This window comes from Gouania willdenowi, chromosome 13, assembly GCF_900634775.1.
Source record: "Gouania willdenowi chromosome 13, fGouWil2.1, whole genome shotgun sequence".
Taxonomy (NCBI): domain Eukaryota; kingdom Metazoa; phylum Chordata; class Actinopteri; order Blenniiformes; family Gobiesocidae; genus Gouania; species Gouania willdenowi.
Genome location: NC_041056.1, coordinates 22731471 through 22758035, shown reverse-complemented (window position 1 = coordinate 22758035; position 26565 = coordinate 22731471). Strand labels below are relative to the sequence as shown.

The 26565-nt window shown below is 36.1% G+C and overlaps 1 protein-coding gene across 1 annotated transcript; it reads left to right on the top strand.

Moving 5' to 3' along the window:
* The first annotated feature begins 391 nt into the window (after positions 1 to 391).
* On the top strand, positions 392 to 12597 carry LOC114474369 (sodium channel subunit beta-4-like). The gene is made up of 5 exons (XM_028464640.1): positions 392 to 1131; positions 8435 to 8595; positions 8691 to 8910; positions 9005 to 9134; positions 10316 to 12597. Exons 1-5 carry the CDS (start codon positions 1038 to 1040, stop codon positions 10407 to 10409), a joined length of 699 nt encoding a protein of 232 aa, XP_028320441.1. The 5' UTR covers positions 392 to 1037; the 3' UTR covers positions 10410 to 12597.
* The last annotated feature ends 13968 nt before the right edge of the window (positions 12598 to 26565 follow it).

The window sequence follows — 26565 nt, the reverse complement described above, 5'->3', positions numbered from 1 at the left end:
CCTTCCTAGAGGCGTAGAGGAAGCATGAAGTAGTACCGGTACATTAATGTTGACTTGCTAAAATGTTAACAGGAGAAAAGGATTTGGTACGTACTGGGCTAAGTGTTGTTGGTTAAACACCCAGTCTGCCTTTGCTTCCTACACTACCTTCAATGAGCATTACTCAGCTTCGCTGTGTTGGATACATGCGTTCATGTGTCCATGGGATAGCAGACATCAAGCCCCCACCTCTCACCCTCTTATTCTCTCTCTCTCTCTCTCACTCCACCGCTGCCTCTGCAGTACCTCTCTTTTGCTCATTCCTCCCTGGTGCCGGCTAGGGAGACCGCACTCTCTGCCTTTTTGCCTGGCTGCTTGCTCTGCTACAGCATCCCTCTGTGCCTCTTGTGTGTTCTCTTGCCCCCCACCCACCCACCCACCCCCCAACCAGCAACCCTCCAGTCTATGTCCAACCCTCTAGGGTTTGTTTCCCAGCCTTCCTTTCTGTTTTGGCTGTTGCTGCTGAAGCAGTGAAGCTGTTGGACGCCACCACTCTGCCTCGCTTCTCTTTTTCTGCCTTTCGTCTGACACTCTGATTTAGTGGATGTTCACCAGTGAGTTCACCAGAGACACTGACACAAGACTGGACGAGAAGAAAAGGTGGAAGAAAGAGTGGGATCCTGCTCACTGATTCATCTGCTGCATTCCTTAATCTGCCTTTTACATCTGTTCTTCTGGACTGCTGCAGAACAACTGGACAGAGAAAAAGCTTTTTTGAAAGAATTTGAACCTTTCTTTTCATGCTCGTCAACTCTGTTCATTTATGGGACGTAGTGCAGAGAAGGAGAGAAGAGGGAGGGACTGAGAGCAGGACTTCTACCTCAGCAGGACAGAATTCAGTGTCCCACATTGCTTCAGAGCTAGACCAAGCCAGGCCAAGTCAAAGAAACATAGCTCCAGACGTACGGACAACTTAGGAGGAAAGTCAGAAACGGAGAGAAAGACAAACTGGAATTACAGACAGACAGACAGATAGACAGATAGACAATTAGCGTGCCATGGCGTCTGTAGATAGCACCAGTTCCAGTGTTTCTGTTCGGATGAGATCAAGGGATCTGCTCCATGCTGGTCTGGCAGTTGCACTGATACTGGGTAAGTTATAGTCATATTTTTTCCTTAAGGTGCCACGTCATTTCTCTGTAACTGTTACCCTATCACGTTACACAGAGCATTGGGCCTCTACTACTCCAGTGTGTGTAGCACATTACGGAATTAAAATAATAAAAAATAAATAAATAAAATATATTTGTACTTTTTTTTAAATGTATTGATTCACTTTGGCTTCTGTTTTTATGTCAAACATATTTTAAAACCACATTTTATTGAGGTACCCTTTATGTACAGTTCAAGTTGCTGAGACAATAACTAAAATTTTTAAACTGTACCCATATTTTATCTAAAAGTTGTTCTTATCCACTACTTGTGCAGTGTGTCCCCAAAAACTCTGCTAAAGTGAAATTTCTGCTGGTTAAAGCTCTGCCAAAAACAACAAATTGTACTATTTCCTTGGAAACACCAGAATACTGCTGAAATGTAATGTCATCACGAGGAACACCATCAGTCAGTAACAATATAGCAAAAACACATCTTAAAGTAACTTTCCCCCTTCGGCGCCATCTTTGCATTCTTCTAGAGGATTCCAATCCCAAAATGCAATGCTTAAAACTTTTTCAAGTTCAAGTCACATGACCATTTGTCAACTTACCAATTGTTTGTGATTGAGTCAAAACAATGTCACGAATGGCATTTCCAAAACCTTCAACGTTTGTTTGTGAGTAAATTCTCATGTATTTTGGAAGAAATACCTCCAATGTATTGATCTATGAGGCCTGCATATGTTGTTCTATATTCTTTATTCTATAATATATGACACACCAGTAGTCCTATCTTTAAAAACAACTTCACTATGCAGATGTTTTTGAGTTGCAAAATGAGTATTACAGAACAAGACTTTTTTATAGAACTGTACAAAAAAGATACTTTCACTACTTCTGCAAAAAACTGATTCAACAAAAGCACCACGACTACAATTGTGCCTGTACCAATGATGAAACACAGTAAAAAAAAATGACAACACAATAGACCAAACAAAGCAAAACAAATGAATCCCAAAAGCTAAGCATTTAACGTTTGAAAAATTAGAATAAACTGTGGAAATGCATGTGGAAAGTCATGTCCATCAAATTTACATTCATTTAATATGTAGCAGTCGTATACCAATTTCTATTATCTATCAAAAAAGTATTCTAAGATTTGCATTCTGTGATTGGATTTTCACCCTTTCCCTATAGTTAGGAAACGAGAGCTATCTTTAATTAAATATTGTATTAATTAATAGTTCTAAAAAAGTGGTCTTGCATTTATTAATCTTTTTTCAACAATGCACTCAATTAACGTTGTCAGAGTTACTGCTGGTTTTCATGAAGAGCCTTACAAATCACATAGGCTTTTCAATATTCATACATCAAAGATGACTCCATAAGAACTGTGTTGGTATTGTAATACAATATGTAAAGAAGATAACTAGGTGTAAACATAAGCTGTCTTTAGACTTTCCTAAAACCATTGCAACTGCAATCTGTATCACATAGAGAAGCATCTCATCTATCAGGAAACAACAACAAAAAAAGAGAAATAAAGAAGCTTGAGTTACTCTAATCCATCTGTCTTGCAGTCTCTTTGAATAAAAAATCAAACACACATGAGGGTTATTTGGGTAAAACAGTTTCTTTCTTCAGTCTAAAAACATGTTACAGTAATCTAAGATTGCTGAATACTCACCCACGCCCACAAAGTGTGTAAACCTCCATCCTTCAGGTTAATAGAGTTCCTCATCTGGTGTCATTATCATTCACCTCGAGGAGAACATTTTACTTCACTTTCCCTCCTTTTTCTTCTTTCTCTATTCTCCATTTGTGACTCTTTCTTTCTTCACATCTCTTCTCCTTTTCCTTCCTCTCACACCTTTTTATTACTTCTCTCTATTGCAGAGGTACGGGAGACCTCTCACTGTCCTCAATGGGTTTACTGTGAATTGCATTAACCCTTTAATCTCTGGCGTCTTTTCCAAAAAAAACAAAAAACAAAAAAACACTGTGAGTCAGTCAAGGGCACACACACGTACGCACACCTTAACACTGGGTTTCTTTGTGATCACTTAAGGTGGTATTGATGTTACACAAAGGGGGAGAAACAGATATTTGATAGTGAAGCTATAAATATCACATATTTCTACCCATTAGTAATGCATTACCAACGTCCTTCACAGCAGACATAGGCAACTGGAGGCCCTCCCTCCATTTTTGAGCGGCCCCTGAAGTAAACAAAAACAAACAAAATGAATACACAACAATGTCTCCAAAATTACAAAAACGACAACAAAAACACAAATTGGCTCATAATTCACAAACACAACAAAAACAAAAAAAACAAATTAAAGCTGCAAGCAGCGATGAACGGGCCCTCGCAACCAAATAAACCTCTATGTTTGAAACAAAAATATGAATGTATGAAGTACTTTAACAGTGCAGTGTTGGATGCAAGACGTATATTTATGAATGTCCGTTAAATTAATTAATCCGACCATGTAGTTTGCAAACATTTGTCAATCAGGCAAAGGTGAGAGCAGAACGTTATGCTTTACCCAGCATTTGGCTGTCTACATTTATCTGTCTGCGTTTATCTGTCTGTTAGCAAGATAACTTGAAAAGTTATGAATGGATTTGGATGAAATTTTCAAGTAAATTGATAAAAGGGACAAGGAACAGGTGATATTCTGGCTACCAAAAGAAAATGTATATACTGTATATCCGAAACTTTTTCCCATCCACACTGTGGAACTTCGTGTTGATGATGTCATAGGTTCTCTCGGAGTCAACAGCTCAATGTTGACAGATAGTTATGGTAACTGTCATGATGTCATAAGTTCCAGCTGGGAACAAATACATTTTTCAAGGGGGCACCATTTAGTCATTTTGCCTTTCACATGTCCAATTCCCCCAAACTCTCAAATTTTTTGCAAGCCCTATTATGCTTTCAAATTTTCATGAGTTTTTTAACGTATTTAGGTCCTTAAAAATGCAATCATTTTTTTGAAAGAATAATAAAAAAATGAGGTGCATTACAACAGGGTCCTACGCAACGTTGTGCTCGGGCCCAAATTAGAGGAAAATATGCTAAATGAATCCCAAAACACAAATAAAACAACAGTAAAAAGACACAAAACAACAACAGAAAGTGCAAAATAAGAAAGAAATTACACAAAATGGCCACAAAGAACAAAACAAAAATTATTATACCAAAAATACATGAATTGACAACACAAACATATATTCTTCCCTGTATTATTGCTCACATTGGTCATTATTCTAAATGCTGATATTAATGTAGATATTGTGGCCCTGAGATCTGTGATATAAGTTGTCCACCTCTGCTTTACAGGAATTGGCTGAACGATCAAAAGAGCAGGTAGTTGTGCAGCCAGTACTCAACAACATTTTGTAATCTGTCGAGGTTGTTTTATGGAAATTATTAGAGGAGCAATCAGGGGAGAGACAGGAAGGTTCTCAGTTTATTTTAAGACTCGATGGAGGAAACCTCTCAAACAATCATGATAATGAAGATACATCAGCCATCAGAAAGAGAACAGGTGCTTCATTGCATTATGCTTGTTTTGTTTGTTTGTTTGTTTGTTTTTATGTTTGTTTGTTTGTTTGTTTGTTTGTTTGTTTTCTTCACAGATTTTAACTCATTGCATTTTGCAGTACTTGGTTTATTTATCATTTCACTCAAAATCAATGTTGAAAACTGCTCCTGTATTGGTTCTAAATCCCTTTTGACATTGCTGCTTTTCCACCCTTAACTGGGTCTCCACACTGTTTCAGATATTCTACAGCAGGGATGGGCAGCTCTATCACAGCGAAGGCCACATGATCAATATTCATGTTACCATTTTGAATAATGACCAGTCAGAGCATTAATACAGTGGGGAAAAAATTAGCTTTGTCTTTTGTTTGTCTTTGTGTTTTTTATGTTCCGTCAGATTTTAGTCAATTTGATTTGTTATTGGAGTCATAATTTGTCTTTGTGGGGGAGGGTTTTGTGCATTTTTGTTGTTGATTTGTGCGTTTCTGTGATTTCCTGTCATTTTGTGTGTCTTTGGAGCAATTCTGTAAATGTGTTGTTTTGTGGGTTTCTTTTTTGTAGTAGTAACTTTGTTTGTTTAAGTGGTTGTTGTGTCTATCTCTGTTGTCATTTAATGTTTTATGAGTAATTTTGTGTATTTTTTGGAATATTTTGGAAATCATGTATTTCCAACGATCTTCACTATCTTCTGTTATACACAAAATTGTTTAAGATGGATTTGGAGATAAAAACTCAATGTATTTTGTAGCCTTCAACATGAAAATATGATCAACAGGGTGTCTGAGTTAGTAGAAAGAAGTGAGAGAGGTAAACCTGAATGTTTTTTCTCATTTGTCGAAACCTGCATATCAGCCGGCACTTTGAAATGAACAAGGTTTATAGAGTCCAATAGAGTCCAAGTCTAAAAGTGCGCTCTCACACCACTTTAAAAGATTGAGAAATACAATCTCTTAAATCATACGTATAATGACATAAAATGTATTCCACTGAAGCAGCTTTAGAATGTGCAAGAGCACAACCAAATATGGAATATAAATGTTGATAATTGAGTTTAAACAGTATGACCACACACTGATAATATAGCTATAAGTCTGACAAGTATGTGGTGTATGTACTGTATGCGAATTACAATATAATTATTAGGAATTGTAAGCCTGGTTTGTACTGAGTATCAGGGGCGTGAAGGCATTCATTTGCTCTGATCTGTCTACACCATGTCCAAGTGCAATGTGATCCAAAGCAGGTCAGTGAGGAGAAGAGCTTTTATAAATAGAGTCCAAGCTTGTGAGTTACCAAATACCAAAGCAACTAATGTTGAAAACCAGCAGCTGCCATGGCAAAACCAACCCAATCTGCCAAGGAAGACTTACCAATAAAGACTTTTTTATCTTTCCAAAACATTTACCACAAATTTTCAATAATGTTAAGAAAAGAAAGGTAAACCGCATAGGCGGAGTTTGAGATTCTTGCCAGGGAGTGGGCAAAAGAAAAAATAGAATAAAATAAATAGACGTGATTTGCGCCAAATACAATGTGTGTAACTTATACAATAATGCAAAAATGATTAGTAACATAATTGATAATGTTGGCTACAAAAATGTGCATCAACGCGTCGTTTAATGTTGTAAATTCATGATAAAAATTTGGCTGGCGGCCGCTTTCCGCTTCATTTTTGCTGCTGTACCATACATGAACTGCTGACCTCAATTTGCTCTACCAATCCCTCCAATTTCAAACACACCTCAACACACTACCCCAGGGGAGGGTGCAACCGCTGCCTCCACCTTCCGGAGCTAATGCACCATATACACATATACTGTATACAAGAAGGTTGAGTGAGAAGCACAGCTCCCCCATCCCTTTTCTTTTAATTGCACCTCATACATTCACTAAACACACACATTCACACAGGGGCTAGGGAAGGGCCTCTCCATTGGGGAATAAAGAGGTACCATAACAGGGTGGTGGGTGGGTTTACACATTTAGGCCTGACGGGTGGGGACCCAAGCCCTAACCCTTGGGGTTGGGATCGGTGGCTGGGTGCGGTGGGTCCTCGGCACCTTGGTGCTTTCTCGGGTGTGTGTTTGTGGGGGCGGTGGCTGCCTCTCGGCCTGGAATCTCTGCAGGGGCTGCTCGGTCATGGGGGGTGGCCTGGGGCCCCTTGGTTCCCGTTGTTTCTGCCGGCCTGGCTGCATCTTTGGGTCCGGAGCCGCGGTTGCCTGGGTTTGCAGAAGCGGTTCTTGCACAAACATTGGTAATGGATGCACTGGCATGCCTTGGGCTGTGGAATAAGCTTGTACTGGGTTTAACCTATAGTCACATTGATCCCAAATACCAGTTTTAGGTTTAACCACTCACTCCTTCCCTCAAGGCCACTACCATTATATTTAAGCTGGGTGCTGTGTCACCCGCTTCAATTTCTCCACACTTGTCACCAGACTGGCTGAACAGATAACACAACCCAATAAGCACAATATGCACAACTATAACATCACATTTCATGCTCACCTTAAAAACAGTCGACCCTTCCCCACCCTTTCCATTTTCCTACTCTGACTCTCTCTTCCCTGTTCCCTTCCCCATCACCTAGATGTAACACTGCCCTCTCTTTTTATACTCTCCCTCTAATAAAGTATTTCTTACCCTTCCTTGGGGAGGGCTGGTGACGGTCACAATTATGCAATAAAATAAATTCATTTATTTAATTGCAATAACAAAACTTGCATTGCTATTTTAAAAAGATTGCACTTCTTGTAGTGTTGACCTTTGACAGCTAGTGCAGACAAAGTTAAAAATACTTAAAAATGAATTGCTTGGTGCAGTGTCGCTTCACCATTTACATTGTGAAGAAGAATTGTGCAACAGAAGAAGAACCAACCTAAAGACGGGAAGAAGATGATTCGAGTGCCAAAAAATAACTTTATATAAACAAATGCATATATATTTTATACAGTCACTGTGTTTTTGGCTATTTGCATTTTATGTACAGTACATTATATTAAGAATTGTAGTTGCTCAAATAATTTGGGAAAACTGTAATGAAAACTTTTGGCCACTGGGGGGTCTTTGCGTATGGGTAAATGACCCATGCAGTATATGCTTGTGGTATCCAGATTGGATCAACTGAATCATATTGGGCTGATATTAGCAAGTTTTAATGCATTATCGATCGGTGAAATTGACCTGATTCCAGGACTAAGTTTTATGTTAGCTGGTTTTGGAATATTTAGGTCACAATTATTATCAATTTAGACTAAGGTCCTTGTTTTTTATATTTTAAATCAATTTCCTTGTGTTTCTTCAAGCCAAACTACACTAATTCATTTTGGGAAAGAAATTTTAGACAACCATTCTTATTGTACCTAGTATTCCTTTTTAGGCAAAATAAAGTTTAAAAGGGTGTAATGATATTCTGACATTTTGTAAATTATTAAAAATAAAACATAAAAACATATCTGCATATCTTCAATTTCAGGGGTTGGAGGCCAAAAATGGTGACTGGGACATCCAAAGTTGTGAATCTGTATTTTACCTAATGTTATTTTCAGGAAGTGCCTAAACCACATTCCCAACCCATTCTCAATAAAGTGCCAGGTCAGCATTATTTGGCTAGCCTGTAATTGTAACCTCTTGTCTGTAATGCTTTGTCGCTTTTAACCAAAGTAAATTATATTATCTGGACCGCCTAAAATCATCATGTCGTTTGTTTTTGTTGTTGTTGGTTTTAACAAGTTCCTTTCACTTTCATCAGGTGCTTGGAGTGCCTGTGGACTAGAGGTTTCAACAGGTAAAGTGTCTTTGCTTGAAGCAATAAATGGCTCAACAGTTCTACTGCCCTGCACCTACTCTTCTTGTATTGGCATTAAAAACCTTTACTTCAATTGGCACTTCAACAACGGAAACAATGTGAAGGTAAAAAACAAATACAACTTCATGCATTAATAACTTAATAAGATAAAACATCTTGCTTCTATGCAAATATGATGTGTATTTTTGTGTGTTCTTAGTTATGTGAAGGAGATATTCAAATGGAGGGCGCTGACCCAATTGTTAAAGTGCATCATAAGCGTGTGGAGTTTGTTGGCTCATCGAAGTCAAAGAACATTTCCATTCTGCTGTGGAACATCACCTCTGAGGATGATGGAGACTATATTTGTTTTGCAAGGAACGAGAAGGAGAAGAACCGCAACCACAGTGCCATTTATACTCTACGAGTGGTGGACCAGCGTATGTGACTCATGCAATCGCTTGTAATGCTAATGTTTAAGCTCTCAATTGTTTACTTTATTGTGTAAATCCTGTGTTTTTTCCTCTCTTTCAGTGAGGGAGGTTGACAATACATTGACAGTCATAATTGGTTCAGTGCTAGGTGGAGTCATTGGTTTGGTCATTATCATCATGGTGATAAAGGCCTTGGTCGTTCACTTTCTACTAAAGGATGGTGAGAAAAAGTAAGTAATTCCCAAAAAAAAAGAGCCATATGCATAACAGCCAAAGTCCATAGAGGTGAATAAAAACCCTGTCACAGTTCAAACAGTATCACTTTATTTAAATTGTTTATTAGCATGCCTGTTTAGATTTGGCGGTAAGGCTCTGTTCTGGTACTTCTATGCCATTCCAAAAGCCCAGAGCAAAGGGAGATCCCCCTCGCTCTTCCATGAGTTACATAGAGGCATAAGCAGAGAGAGCGGTCAGCATGACCACCTGGAACAGAAGACACTGTTTAATTAAACAGAAGAGGAGGAGCCGGGGTGGGGGGTGGGTTTTGAGGAATTTGCGAGGAAAGCTTGCGGAGGTAGGCGTGTTACAGTGGTTTAAACACAGCGCCGTGACTAACTCTAACCAATGGGAAGCATGGAACATGATCAGCTAAATGATTAACTGAATTAAGAGATGGATGCTGTCAGTTGTGAACAGCTACAGAGCTGATGGAGTTGGACTAGCTTGACTTCCGGGCCGGCCAGAAAGAATGCAATGCTCAATTTGTCAGCCAGATGTGGAATACCCCATTAATTAATGAAATCATAGGGTATGCCTCATTGATTTTTAAAAAAAATAATAATAATTATTTGTTTTCTTTAAAAAAATTTTAAAAAAAAGAGTTAAAATGTTGAAATTGCGGCTTTGCTTTTATCTGTAAATGCTCCGTTTGTTGACATCTTTGCGCATTGCATTGTGGGTCACAGACACGGATGCATAGAGGTATTTTTACTTCATTCTGATATCACTTGGAAAACCTGGAAAAAAATGGGAACAAAAATAGTGTCAAGATAATCAATGTTCTACTTGTCAGGTGAAGAAATCACATTAACAATTAACTAAAAAAGCTTCTATGTATTTGTTTACGGGACTCCACATCCCACAATGCAATGTGGGATATAGGGGGTGGCAGCTCTAAGAAGTGCTATGAAAGTCAAGCATGTACTTCCAATCAAAATTAGCATAAATTCTTGCTTTTTGAAGACAAAACTATCTCGGGAAAAAATAACCTTAGATCAACTTGTTTGATTTTTTTTTTTTTTTTTTTTTTTGTGGCCACGTCAGATAGACTCAAACACTTTAATATGTGACATTTCTTAAAAATCCTAAATGTGTTCTGCTGTACATCTCAAATGTGTTCTTTCTCCTGCAGTAAAGAGTGCCTGGTGAGCTCCTCAGGGAACGATAACACAGATAATGGACACACGGGAGCAAAAGCTGACAACAAAGAAACACCAAAGGCTTGAGCAAAAGTGCAAAGTATGTCTGTACGGTTGTCGAGAGAGAGAGAGAGAGAGAGAGAGAGAAAGGTGTTATCGATGAACTGCTAACTAATTCTTCAAAATCCTGCTTGAGTTCTAGGAAGAGTTAAATATGCATCAGCCTGGATGATTCTGTAGCTTAATGACAGCCGTAGTAGTAGAGAAAGTCTGAATTACTGAACCAGAAACTGGACTAAAAACATTCCTCCCGTTTTATATTCACTTTCTATGAACTAAAATTCATTAAAGTAGTAAACCTACTTTGGTTTAGTGAATCCAGTTAACACAGTATACTTACTTTCCTAAGGTATTTGATCCACAAACTGTGGTGAAACACACAAAATGCTGACATAACAGTTCTATAATACTATTTTCATATTTCAATCCAACATTTCCTTTAACAATCACGGTTGGAGCAGCTCGCCATGTCAATTTTAATTCAGAATATCACGAGGCACTAATCAAGGCTTTCAGAGCTTATATACATTGTTTTGTTGAGATCCATAATGTATTTTTTATCGATTTTGTTCTGACTTAGTTGTGAGCTTTTAAGTTTATTGAAACGTCTAAAATGGGAATGTTTTTTGGGGGTTTCTGGTTGTAGTATAATAGCATTAAAATGATAAGATACAGCTGTCTGCAGCATACTAAAGCTTTCTGTGGTAACTGAATGATCCAGTCCTGCACAGGTTATGGTTTTCTTTGCTTTAGATTAACACAGGTGCCTGTTCTGCTTCTGCTCCCTCTGCTGGTGGGAGGATAAAAAAACAAAAATATATATAAAAATGAATAAATAATATATTGAAAATAAACAATAATAATTCCCTAATCCCTCATCCAAGACAATCCCCACTAGCTCCCCATAGAGAGGATATGAATATCTTGCTGCTTCTGACTAGTAAAAACCAATGCATTTTTAGCATGTACGCATTTTATATACCTTCATGTAAGTATGTGTTTCACCAGAGTACAGGATCAATTATATGTGTCGATGTCACCGTTTAATCTTTCCCAATAGTCTGATCTGTCTACAGCTCTGTAATCTGTCAACACTGGTGCAGCTTTTTTTTTTTATTTATTTATTTATTTATTTATTTTATTTTTTTTGCCTTTTTTGGTTTTTTTTGCTTAGGTGAAATTTAGAGCTTCAAACACTCAAAGAAGAGTTCAGGTAGATTTTACTCCAGATTATTTCATGTTATTGAAATAATATATGACTTACAAGCTTTCAGTCACAGTTATACACTTTAAAGTAAACTATCAAAAAGTAATGACAACCTTAGATCTACTGTAAATGGCATTTGTGCTACGAGTATGTTATTATAGCCTCATTATTGTAGGCACCAATGCAGTTTAAAGGAAAGTGGTGGAGAAAATATAAAAGAATGTCAGGGAATAGATGTATATGATGGCTCTATTTTATTACAAAGTGATATCTATTATCAGAGATATAACAAACTAATGTGTGATTATCCAAAAAGGCCAAGTTCGAACTTGAATTGTCACAAACTTTATCATATCTAGGTTTATATTATCTTGCTATAGGACTTGTAGGAGGGCTGGAGCAGTTCCGTAGATGGGATGCTGTTGAAAGGTACAAAAAATATACATGACAATAATTCAAATTTCATAGATGTGCTATATGATACTTTAAAGACATTGATTAAAAACCTCATGTCATCTCATTATTGCTCAATAGGAGCAAAAGCTCACTGCATACTTAAGCTCGTTGACATGACCCACCACACCCTCGCCCATATCTGAAACAGCTGTAACAGCTGAGAACTCAACACACACACACACACACACACACACACACACACACACACTGAGAGATTATTCATACTCTGGCCTTGCATACAAATAAAGCAGCACTTTATTAGTATTCTAATTGGCTTTACAAAACAGTCACTCATTAAAGTGAGCTCACTGTTATTGTTTTGTAATAAGATAATAACCAAGTTTAAGGAAGAGATAACATTGTGCTTGGAATTATTTTTAGAAAGCGCCACTGGCCTCTTATTACATTATATGTTTGTGTTCTTCAAAGCTGATATCTGGAGTTTCTGAGAAATCTATGTTTATGTATGATTCTTTTGAAATGCGAATACCTAACTAGTCTTTTACTATGGTCTACTGCTGGTGGCCATTCATATACATTAATGTATATAAGTCCCCCTCCGTCCTATAGACCCCTATACAAATGGAAACGATCGCTGAGTGCGCCCAGCCAATAGGCTTCGACTTCCTATTTTTGAGACTGTCAATCAAAGTGAATGCGTAACTGTGCACGGAAACAAGGCCCCGTGTCACAACAGCAAACAGCTAAATATGATTTTTGCTCTTACCTGAGCCATAGACATATATCAATGTGACCTTGTTATGTTCCACGATGCGCATGCAGAAAAGTAGAGGCGTGGCTTCTGGTAGATTGGCAGAGGCAGTGGGAGGAAGTGGAGCTGTTGAGGGCGGGACATCCAGACGTTTCTCAGAAACTCTGGATATCAGCTTTAAGTCATAATTTTTTGTACTATTCTTTATTCACGAATTATTACTCTATTATTCACTTTTATCAGCCTGCTGCTTTCTGCTACTGGAGTGCATTTCCCGTCTTTGCTTTCAATGGAAGCAATAAGAAAGTCATCAGATTATGCAATAACCTGTTACAAGGCACTTTATGGATGTGTGTGGACTGGCTATAGCATCTCTATCCATGGCACTTTTCATTGTACCATTGTTATTATAGGGACAAAACACAAATTGATCTTGGTTGAGGTGAATGTTTATACATGAGAATTTATAAACAGGAGGATTTGTTAGCATTGATCAATAATCTTATGGTCCTATATTTAGACTTACCGCAGGTGATAAATTCTGGTACGCGTGCCTTTAGCTGCATTCTAAAGCCTGTATCTAGAAGAAATCCTGTTGTCGGGGTAGATTAAATATCTAAAAGTTGGGCTTTTGGATTAAAATCAGACCGTCCTATAAAAGGCTACCAGGTTTTTTTTTTTTTTTTAAAGAAGAGAACAGACAAAGACCCATTTATGTAAAAAGACAAAGGAAATCAGTGGAAAAACTTGAAATAGTGGTGCACATGTAAAGTAAGAATAAAAATGAACAGTTTATTTGTTGTTTATTTTTAATATTCTATTTATAGTTTTGATAGATTCATAAAAACCTGTGAACCAATGTAATTCCAAACAAACACTGATAAAAAATAAAATAAAATAAAATAAAAACTTTGAAAGAAAATTGACATTTCCAAATTTTAAAGTGATGAATGCACTTTGCAGCAACTATGAAAGTAACTGGTAACAGCAACAAAATTAGGGTATGTCACAAATGATACAGTGTGCACATTACTCAGTGAAAATGGAAACACTATGAATGTAAGAAGGAACTACAACATAAACAACTATACACACATAGAAGAAATTATATATTGTTGCAAAAAAAAAAAAAAAAAAAAAAAAAAAAAGCTTTTTGTCATATCCAAAGTCTTCCAGCCGTGACAAGCAATATTGTCATTTTAATTATCTTTCCAGTGTACTTTTAACTTATGACAATGCGTTCTACACACAGGAAGTGACGCTAAATGTTTTACTTGTAACCACATTTCTCATTTACTATGTGCACCACTTTTTTCTACATGTGAACACCATCATTTTTTTGCTTATGTGTGCTGTTAAACAATGTTTAAACGTGTAATTGGCAGGGTGGAAATTGGTTCGTAGGGTAAAACTATGTATCGTGAAATAATGCACGCAAAAAAAAAATGGGATTTAATTCTGATACAATTTATACAATTTATGCGAAGTGTTTCTGCTTTCTGGCTTTAAATTTGAAGGAGACTCGAGGTCAGTGATCTGCTTCCGGTTGCTGCTGCAGTAGGTGTGCAGTGCATCACTTCATCACAAGAGACATAGCCTGACTGCCACCATGTGGTCAATCTCTCACACATCAAATATTGCAAGGCCATTCACACATACAGTATAGCCCCTAACGCATTATAAAGGTGACGTCAAAAACTACAATGATCCATTTAAATGTTTGTACTTTGATATTATTGATCAGGGATGGGCAACTTTATCACAACGGGGGCCACAAAAATGTTATTGTATCCGATCCGAGAGCAGATCAACATTCATGTCAGCATTACAATTAATCACCAATCTGAGCATTAATATGGAGGGGGGAGATGGTTATTTTTTGTGTTCTTGTTGTAATTTTGTGTATTTATCTGCCATTTTCTGCATTTTAGCTGTCGATTTGTGCGTTTTTGGGGTCACTTTCTGTGATTTTGTTGTTATTGTCTGTATTTTACTGTCATTTTGTGTATTTTTGTTGACAGTTTGTGTGTTTTTGGAGCAATTCTTTAACGTGTCGATGTTTTTGTATACTTTATTTATTTTGTCTTTTATGTTGGGTGTTATATTCCTTCCAACTTCTTCATTTTACAAAACAAATTAGACTGAGGGCCACATGTGGCCCCCAGGCCGCCAGTTGCCCATGTCTGCCATAGATCCATGTTTCCTTGCAGTTCAAAGGATATCAACATGTAGCAATTAATAATATGAATTCCTTTATCAATGGATACATGACTAAGTGATACGTTTACAAATGTAGCACCATTTAGAGCTGACAAATACCAACAGCAGTTATTGATTTAAGTTCATATAGATATATAATGATACTGCAAGGATTTAGATTGTGTCCAGTCCAATTTTCTCATTGCAAGTATTGCACGTATACTGCCGGAGCGGCTGAAACTCACACTGCCAATCCAAGAGTCTCATGTCGGCTAATGTTACAACAACTCTCTGAAAATGTCACACAATTCACTTTGGAAACCTTGTATACACACAAAAGATGCATCACTGTCTGACACGTTAATGATGCTTCACAACAAAAAGATGTGTATACAGTATTGTCTCTGTACGTCGTCTGCATTTCTAATACCTGGAACTCACACTGCCAAGACAACGATCAGCTCTCATCCTCCCACATTCCACACAACAGCTGTAATTAATAGTAGATTAATCAATAAGTAAAGAAAATAATCACCATCTACTCTATGAATGTTTACTTATTCAAAATAGAGTGGAAAAAAAGGGATTTTTCTCACTGTCTTTTAGATGTATTTTCCTGGGGTTCTAAATTGTTATAAGTGGAAAAAAAAAAAAAAAACAAGACATTAAAAAATATTGTGCTTCAGATGTTTGTGCTAAAAAGCCTTTTGGACGTTTTATGTGTTTATGACTAAAATAAATTTTAGAACGATGACAATAGGTCAAAACACAATAATTGTGGCTCACAGCTCTACCAAACACTTGTCAGATCAGCTTGCAAATAGTAAAACTCACTAAAGTTGAGTGAAAAAACCTAAAGTTTAGATATATTGGAACGCTGCCTTCTTATTCTGGCTCAAACAAGTGTTAGCATTGTGATAACTTAGAGAAAATAGCTATAGGTTCTTTATTAGCAACGTGCAAACAAGAAGCATGTTGTCATTCTAAATGTGTCATTGTAGTATACACCAAGCAAACTGCCTCCTAAAGCTCTTTAAATATGGGGCACCAATTGTAAAGTTGCACATAATAAAATAAAACATGAAACAACATTTAGCAACAAACCACATTTTAAAAAAACATGTATGAATTTACGAAGTTACTTTTGACCAGATTCACAGCAATGTTTGTGAAATTTGGGATACTTACTTTTCTCGTAAAAATATAATGTCAATGTTACATCTAAATGTAAAATATTAAATTTAAATATAAAAGTTGAATATAAATGTTAAGTCTAAATGTCAAATGTAAATGTTAAATCTAAACCTAAATGTTAAACTTAAAGGTCACAGGTGAAACTAAATATATAGTTCATATGCAAATTCACAGGAATGAGCTTTTATTTGTGGTACTAGCGGTAAATTTACATTTTTGCTAAATATTTAGTTTAACCCGTGACATTTAGATTTAACATTTAAGTTTAGATTTAACATTTAGATTGAGATTTAACATTTAGATTGAGATTCAACATTTAGATTGAGATTTAACATTTAGATTGAGATTTAACATTTACATTTACATTTACATTTAATATTTAGATTTAACATTTACATTTAACATTTAACATTTACATTTACATTTACATTTAACATTTACATTTACATTTAACATTTAACATTTACATTTAACATTTATATTTACATTTAACATTTATATTTATATCTAATATTTAACATTTTGACTTAGATTTAACATTGACATTATATTTTTAGGAGAAAATTAATTTCACAATTACTGCTGTAAATTTGACCAAAAGTAAAGTGTTTTTCAAATGTGGTTTGATGCTAAATGTGGCAAAAAGTTGCTGTTTATTTTAGCTTGTGCAACTTTATAATCGGCGCCCCACATTTAAAGGGATTCATTTTTATTATTTTTTTTTTTTTTACCAATGCCAGCTGGCAAGAGGTTTAAAACTATAAGCACAGGTTGAAAGTTCTTCATATTTTCCCAAAGCAGTCATGCTATTCATAAAGCTTCAGCAGAGGTATATACATCCAGCAGCTACTATGACTAACTTAAAACTTAACTCACATATATCTTGTGTGTCATTACACTGATTTAAAGTTGGCTGAAATGTTAATGCAAATGCTTATATATATATTGCTTACATCACTAAGTTACTCAACACATGCACATGTGCACCCATAAAACAAATGTGCAACTCCTGTTTTCCCAAAATCAACTTGAATGTTTAGCTGATGTGTCTGTTTGCAATCATGTTCCCTTCATGACTATGCACCTCAATTCTTTCAAAAAGTAATGGAAATATAAAGTTAACTGAATCCTTTGAGTCCTGTCGAGTCTTCTTGTGTCTTCACTTTGTGTTTTTGAACTGATCGAACGTTTTTTTTTTGCAATTTCTGAAATTGATTGTTTGCAGGGGTTGAATCTGTTATTGTAAATAGTTCTACATTTTCTATTGTAGAAGAGGCATTATTATGTGACAGGTTCATTAGACTTTATTAAACAAAATGTATAACTAGGAAGAGGCCTCATCTGTCATCATGTATTTCTACAGATTTGAAAGTTGCCATTAAACAAGGATAATAAAGCATACTGGGTACACTCTTTGAGAAGCTTATTTAAAGTTGATGTCTTTGGTCATAGATATATGTTGTTTAGAACAAAAATGGCTTGAGAAAATACATACTTTGTGTACCCTAACTTAACCTGTCAGTTGATCCATTCCCATAAGATACAGATATTTATTTCTATAGAGTTAAGCTGCTACACACTGCCACCATGTGGTGATTTTACAAATTGAAACTATGTTGGGTTTGTAGCTTCTGCTGCAATGCGTTTACAATGAAAAACTATATTAAGCTCTATATGCGTTAACAAGACTGTATAAACTTCAATAAGCCGCAATGAGAGTATAAAGTAAAACCATTAATGACTATATAAGTATTTAGAAGATGACATAAGTGTTATTATGTGTTAAGACTACCGAGGGTTTTCACGGCGCGTCATCACCCGTGTCATTAACCTGGAGGTCGCCATCTTGGAGATAAAGCAGCAGGTCTACAAACAGGACGCAGACAAGAAAATCCTGAATTTCAAGATGAAATGGTGAACTATTGCCGTGTTTTTGGCTGTACCAGTCGGTCAAACAGTGAGACACATTTGGAATTTTACAGATTGCAAAAAATCAGAACAAATCAGGGATAACATTCTCACAAGTTATCAGAGGAAAGAAGGCGCTTGTGGCTAGCAAAGCTAAACCAGGATTTACAAGGCAAAATTCTGGACTGTTATGTATCCTGATATCGTCAACTACCTGGATTTCATCAACCATATACACAGCGGAAGACCTTAAATCTTATAGAAGTTTGGAGGTCGGCTGCGGCTGCAGAGGCTCGCGTTAGCAACGGATATATGTCGGCAGATAACTCAGTCAGTTCTAATTATTTCACAGTGAACCTGCAGCGTAGTTACTCTAAAATAGTATACGACCACCAGGCAATCCTAGATTCAGGCAAATCAAACAGTTATAGTCCAATAGATGCGACGACTCTGGACCTCAATCCTCGGATTGCTACGCTGGCTATCATCCAGCGGCCTAGGAAGCAGCGGAGCCTCGTACCAGCGGTGTCTGCCAGGGGAGGAGACGTTAGGGGTGTGAGCAGGAGCAGGAGCGGGGCTAGCAACCAAGTTAAAAGCTAATCCTCAGAGAACGCCACTTCCTTCCATCCTGCGTTCTAATGTCTGCTCCCTGGAGAACAAACTGGACTACCTGAAGCCGGATTTAAATTTAAGACGGGAGATGAGGGCGACGGAGTTTACATATACATCAATAACAGCTAGTGCAACAACGGTGAGCTAGTCTCATGTCACTGCTCTCCTGATGTAGAACTACTGACTAGAAAATGCAGACATTGTTCTTCCCTGATCTGTTGGAACTTTTGGTAGTCTATAAAACTCCACATGTTTTTCACGGTCTGACCGATTAGTACAGCCAAAAACACGGCAATAGTTCAGCATTTCCTCTCAAAATTCAGGATTTGCTCGTTTGTGTGCTGTTTGTAAACCGGCTGTTTATCTCCAAAATGGCGACCTTCGGTTGATGACGCGGTTGATGACGCGGTGTGAAAACCCCCTATACAAGTGTTACTAAGACAATTTTAGAGTTAGTAAGCGATAAGACTATTAAAGCGTTAATAAGTGATGATAAGACTATAAAAGTGTAAATAACTATATAAGTGTTAATAAGATTATATGCATTAACAAACAACAAAACATTAATAGGACTATGTACCACTATTAAAGCATTAAAGACTATACGAGTCTTAATAGTGTTAAAAAGCATTAATAAGAACATATATGTTCATCAGACACTCATATTTTGCTACTATAAAAGTTATTATAAGCTTAAATAAGACTATATAAGCAATAATAAGCTTAAAAAAGACTATTAAAAGCATTAACAATTGTTGATGAATTATTTAAGTGTTAACAAGCACTATTGAGTCTATATAAGCACTACTAAGACTATATGAGTGTTAATAGGTGTTGCTAAGACTATAAAAGCGTAGGCATTATTAAGACTTTACAAGCAAGTTAAGTGTTGATAAGACTATATATGCATTAACAAGCCTACATAAGCATTAATACTGTACATATGAAGGTTAAGAACCTAATGTAAGTGTAAATAAGTGTTATTAATACAAAGCGTTATCAAGCTTATATAAAATGGTATTCAGTGTTAATACAATTATCAGTGTTAATATGGCTTTAAAAGTTATCAGCACTAATAATACCATATACTGTATATAAGCATGTATAATGGTTGTGTAATCACGATATAAAGGTCATTTCTATTGTGTTCTACAGTAAATGCAAGACTCATTCCGTTCTCTCACTATGGCTCATGTTTTTCTCTCTTATGATAATAAATAATAAATAATCAGCACTACTTTATTGGCACAATACATCTACTTCTTGATTTTTGGCAGTCAGGAAATGTACGATAAGAAATGGCTTAACTGCAATGCAATAATTCCACTAAATAATTGTCTTTAAAAATAAACAACATACATCAAGAGACTTTTTTTTCTGCATTAAAATAACTAGTAAAATATTGTATAAGTTTAGATTTAATGTCTGTGACATCATAGATGCTGTGGCTCATAATAGGAGAAAAAAAACCAGAAAGAAAAAAACTTCAATCAAAACTCCAAATTCAATTATAAAGCAAGAAAGCAATAGTTAAGGCTAAAAACATCAACAATTCTCAGATATTGTTCTCTGTGATAGAAAAGCTCACAAACCCCCGACATCAGATTGCTCCTGAAGTACTGTCAACTAGTAAATAAAATTAGTTTGTAATTTGAATTTAAAAAATACAGTCAATAAGGTCAAACATCAGCATAAACCAACAAAATAACAAATAGCTCAAACAGCTTCAATCACTAAAAGATGAGTCAACAACAATGTTTATTACAGTGAATCCTAAAACAATAGAGGAAACTGTTCAGCAGCCGAATCCATCAATGCGTCGCCTTGACACAAAACCATCAAACTTATTTAAAACTGTTGCACAGTGTGATTTGTGTCAGATAATTAACTGCTCATTCCAGTCAGGCACCGTACCAAAATCCCTGAAAATAGCTGCTGTGAACCCGCTATTAAAAAGGAGAACAATGGATGCTTCTATACTGGCTAACTACAGACCAATCAGCAACCTTCCTTTAGATCATTCAGAAGGTGGTCTTCAACCAACTGAGTCTATTTGCTCTGATCAACGTGATCAAAGACATGAGGCTGATTCAGGAAAAGTATCTGTTCTCATTCTATTGGATCTCAGTGTTGCATTTGACACTGTAGATCATACTATTTTGTTGCATAGATTGAAAACGTGGGTTGGACTAAATAGAAAAGTACTACAATTGCTTAAGTCCTACTTGGAACAGTGAAGTTATTATTGGGCGGGGCTGCCGTGAGTCTCCAGGAGAGCAACGCACCTGGCCCTGAACAGCGTTGATGACCTGCAGCTGGATTTAAGCCCTGCTGGGGCTCGGCAATGGCACCAGTTCATCCACCTTCCTGAGTGGTATTTCAGGCGTCTCTCACAAGTTTATTGATCTATGCAAGTCTGTGCCTCAAACTTACCCAAATCTTTCTTCCCTTCCAGTGCTCTGCTCACCAAACTCCTCCTCACTGCCCAACCACTTCACCCTTGCTCCCAGTCCCAGCCTCCCATTGATCTTCATCACCACTGCACCTGGGATCAACTCCTCTTCCCACCCTTCAATAAAACCCCATCAAACTGTAAAACTCACTATACTATCTTAGTGCTGCTCTTAGGTCCTATTTTGTGTTTGCAAACCATTACAGTAAGCATAGTAAACTTTGAATATGAGAGATTAACACTATCCTGTGGGGTTCCTCATGGCTCTGTTTTTGGACCACTTCTGTTCAGCCTTTATTTGCTTCCTTTAGATAAAATTCTACAGAGAGCTAGGTTACTTATCAGAGCTATGCAGATGATGCACAGATGAATCAACTTTTGCACAAACAGGTAAACTAAAACCCAACTAAGATTTTGGTCCCATTGAGATGTGAGACCGCTTAGAAAAGGTAAACTGCTGGATGAGTGAAAACTTCCTTCAACTAAATCATGACAAGATGGAGGTGATTGTCTTTGGTAACAATGAAGAGAGGACAGCTGTCAGCGAGTACCTTGAGTCTTGATCTTTAAAAGCTAAAGACCAAGTCGATCTGACATTTAGCAGTCACATTCAGCCTTCTACCACCTAAGGAACATATCCATAGTGAAAGGTTTAATGACTCAGAAAGATCAGGAGAAACTGGTCCATGCGTTTATCTCCAGCAGACTGGACACTAAGTCTGAGTTAAATCTAAGGTAACAGCTCTCATGTTCTCTGGTGCTTATAAAAGATGGTGAGATTTTCAATAATTTGTATTCTTGATTTCAAACTCTGTTTAATGTTTTTATTGTTTTCTAAATGATTCACTTTTATTCAATTATTTATTGTATAAAAAACATTGAATTGCATTATGTATAGGAAATATGTTTTGCAAATACATTTACCTCACCATGTTTTTCCAAAAGACAGAGTAAGCTTTGGATAAACCACTGCCCCCCTCATCTTTGTCATCAGTGACACGCCCGTGGAGCATAATATGTTACTTTACTATATAACATTAAACAATATTATGAAATACATATTTCATTATTTAGAAAAGTAATTGAAGCAAATCTGGATGATTTATTGCAGAGCTCTCTGCCATTTACCATTTCTAACGGTCATTTCAAAAGGAATTTTCATCTCTTTACTAAAATTATTAACAGCTGTGACATAATCATTTTATAGGAGAAAATAAAATGACAGAGAAAACATGAATTATTGGATTTTTAAGGCTAAACAGTTAGAAAAAAAATCCAAATTCTTACAAAATCCTTCACTTTTCCTCAAATTATGACACATTTCCCTTGATTAAATAGAAATTGGACCCAAAATTTAGGAAATCTAAAGTGAAGACCCTGTTGGGACTGATATCTATCACTTATTGTTTGGATATGGCCGGTTTCTTACCTAATATTTAGTATTTTATATATATGTAGAAGAGCAAACTAGGGCACAATAATGTTGAAATAATAAGTTTTCCCACATATAACCTGTGGCCCACTTGAGATCTAACTGCTCCGTATTTGGCCCCTGAACTAAAAGGAAATTGACACCCCTGCTTTATTAGATTGTTGCCTATTTAATGTGTTATAGAACTGTTGCTATGCAGTGATTTAGAGGTCTGTAATCCTGGGAGGAATATGTGCACACATCCTTCCCGTGTTTGTGTGGATTCTGTCCCGGTAATCCTGTGTTGAGTTAATTTAAGTCTCTGAATTTCCACAAGAGTAAATAAGTGTGTGTGTGATTTTCAGTCTCTGAACCACAGTAGAGGATGATGAATGAAGACCTTTTCAGAGCTTCAAACTTATTTTAACTTGACATATTCACAATGGTCACCTGTTTTCTTTCACATGCAGGGATGCTTGATTTGTGTGCTAAGCATTCCATCTATCTGCATGTTCCTGTAATTACCTTGGCAACCGGGAACTTGGCAACTATCCGATGTTACTGGAAGCAGAAATAAATAAACCTGATCGACTCTCTTATTGATTACCTGTCAACTCTCCCTGTTGACGTGACTGGAGCAAGAGAAACATCAGTGCAAAATTGATGGGATGACTTTGTATCTTCAGCTATTGTAAGTGTGTTCTTTTAAAGCAGACCTTTGAGATAAATGTGTCCACAGCCAACACCAACCCCATCAATACTACTTCCACAAATTGTCTCCAGAGCTCATCGTATAATCTATCTCTCATGCTGGACACTGAGTCTAAGCAGCTGTTAAAATGCACTTTACTTTAACCTGAGGCAAGCCCTGACATTTATCTGCCACTTTGTCCATATCTTTAGACTTTATTCCTTTAATCTATTCCTAAGCTTCACAATCATGTATTAGACAATGAGCGAGTGTATTAAAATTATATCATTCAGTATGTTTTTTTCCAAGAAAATTTGTGTCCCTGATTTTGAGTTTTGTGTTGGATCAATGCTTGGAAACAGTTCTTCCTCAGCTTTTTTATTTTCTCCTCTTTTTTATAGTATTTGAAACCATTTTGGATGTTGTCCACTAGAGGGTAGCATTGAATTAAAAAAAAAAAAACAAACCTATGATTCTGCCGCGTTGAATACTTTATATAAACTTTGACCAAACTGATATTTAAATGCCGCCATCAGTGCTGCATTTGCAATTTATTTCCAAATATCACTTGGCACTGAATATAAAAAGGCTACACACACACACACACACACACATATATATATATATATATAGAATTTTGCAATCGTGTTAAATCTGATATTTATCTACTTTTATCTCATCTTTAAAATATCATAATATGCATATTATTACCTCAGAGATATAAAAGTTACCAATTCTTTGGTTGTAAAAAAATAGATAACTGAAAACTAACAGGAAATAAAGTCACAAAATATATATATTTAAAAAAAAAAAACCAACTCCATAAACAATTGCTGTCTGCACATAATTCACACTATTGCTAACATTAATATTTACACTTTAGTAAGTTGCCAAAAACCAAAGCTAATCTCCATTGGATCATTTTGCACATTTTTGTCTGAGCGCCTGCGCACTGTGATTTTATTTGACATTTTCAAAGATTATCAAAAAACTCAGATAAATACAGCAAATAATCCTTTCATTTGAAGAAAAAAAAATTTAAAAAAATGAAAACCGTATATCGCTTTATTAATTTGAGTTTATTTATTTATTTATTTTCTTGTTGAAATCAACATGAAAATTTATCGATTATTTATTTTATTGTATTTTATTTTATAAATGTATAAAAGCGCCTCCCGTTCTGTGTGATCTTCTTATCTGAGAAGAAAACATTTTTCTACTTTGAAAAGCTCACGGCATTTTACACTAGTACATATACAGATTACTATCTTCAGGATTACATGACAATTTATAGCATTAGATGGGTGCGGGATTAGGCTAATATTTCTCCACAAAGGGGCAGCATGCGCCGGCCTAAATACGTAGGTTTAGGCCTTGTTCCCTCTAGCGGAAATACACATGATTTTTGTGTGCGATTAAATGTGTGTAAATAAATAATACATAGGCTAACAAATAATAGGTTAATCTTGTAAAAAAAAATAAAAAATTAATAAAAGAAAAAAAAGGCGTGTTTGTTTCTTATATGCAACAATAAAAAGCCTAAAACGGTGAAGAGGTCCGGCCTTTTACAGAATTCCATTTATTATTATTATTATTATTATTATTATTATTATTATTATTATTATTATTATTATACAAAGGTGCTGACCTCCTTTGACATATTTTAGCTTTGTTTCTGGTTGGCCAAAGCAGTGATAAATATCCCTGTTGATCATGTGATTGATTGCCTTGCTCAAAGGTCATACGGGCGCCGGTAATTTCCTTGCGCCGGAGGCTCCCTTTCACTTTTCCTTAGTCGGCCAACACAGCCCAGCACAGCCCAGTCCGCTAATACACATAATGTAATGTTTTAACCCCTTATCGCCTTAACACGCCAGTGCACAACTGGAATATTATACAGGGACACCAGTATGTCGCTGCTGCTGCTTGGACGAGGATTATTTACTGTCTTTACGTTAGATATTGAACGCAGGGTCGTTTATATGAATGTGTAATGTCTGGTGAATCAGAGGGGGAGTCGCGCTTCCAATTAATTTCTAATAATTATTATTATAAGCCACGTTTGTGTCGCACCAACTCCGCCATTTAGAGAATAATAATGATACAATACATTTAAAGGCTTTTCTTATTTGGAGATGCAATTAAAAATAAGATAGTTTAAGCAGTGTAGGAGTGTGCGAGGAGTCCACTGTGAGCATTTAGTTTGTTTATTCATAAGCAAAAAATAAATAAATGAATAAATAAATAAATAAATAAAATGTTTCCATTTAAACTAATGAACCCACCCAGACACGCGCGCGCGCGCACACGTCCTCCCTTTGCGTCACCAATTCTCAATCAGTAAAAACAAACACTTAATCGCACCCATTTATGTCATTACAGGTATATGCATGGTGCGACCACATTAGCTAATATATTAGTTATAACCAGAGACAGGAGTGACCCTTAAGTGCACAAGTGTCAAATTAAAGGTCCGGGGGCCAAATGCGGCCCTTTGAAACATCCAATTCGGCCCGCAAGAAAAAGTTAAAAAAAAAAATGACAGAGAAAACATAAATCATTGTGGAAATTTACAAAATATTTGCTTCAATTAAATAGAAATTTGTCGCAAAATCCAAGACATTTAAAGTGAATAACCTGTTGGGACTGATATCTATTTCTTACATATTATATAACATATGGGACAATCATGTTGAAATTACTTATTTTCGATCATAACATCTGTGGCCGATATTAAACTGCTCCTTATTTGGCCTCTAAAATAAAATTTGTTTGACACACCTGCTGTATTCTTATATGAACTTGTTTTATTTTTAAAATATTTGGTGTATCCTGTTCAATGCTGCACCTTTCACTTATTGATGTTTTTTTTTTTTTTTTTATGTCTCAGTGTCATGACTTCAGTCAATTTCAACAGACATTTAAATCAATTGCTCCGATCACAACCCATTACTGGGTTCACCTGCAGGGTCAGCATCATTTCTAGCGGATCTAATTAATTGGTTATTACTTTAATTATGCTTTGTTTGACTGAGCACTGATAGGGCGCAGTCAGTCATGCAAGTGTTAGTGACGCATTACACCCTTTTTCACAGATTTAGTAGTAAATGTATGTTTTTTCCCCCCCGAATTCTATTGCAGGTATTAATTTGAGTATATCTTTATTAATTTTTAAAAAATATATATTATTAAAAATAATGTAAATATACATTCACATCAAACAAAATCTGTTCTCATTCTGAAATCAAGTTAAAGAAAATAAACTATTTTAGATTCATTAGAAGTTTCCAAGTTGTGAAATTCAACTTCCGACAACATTAACAATATATTAATACGAACAT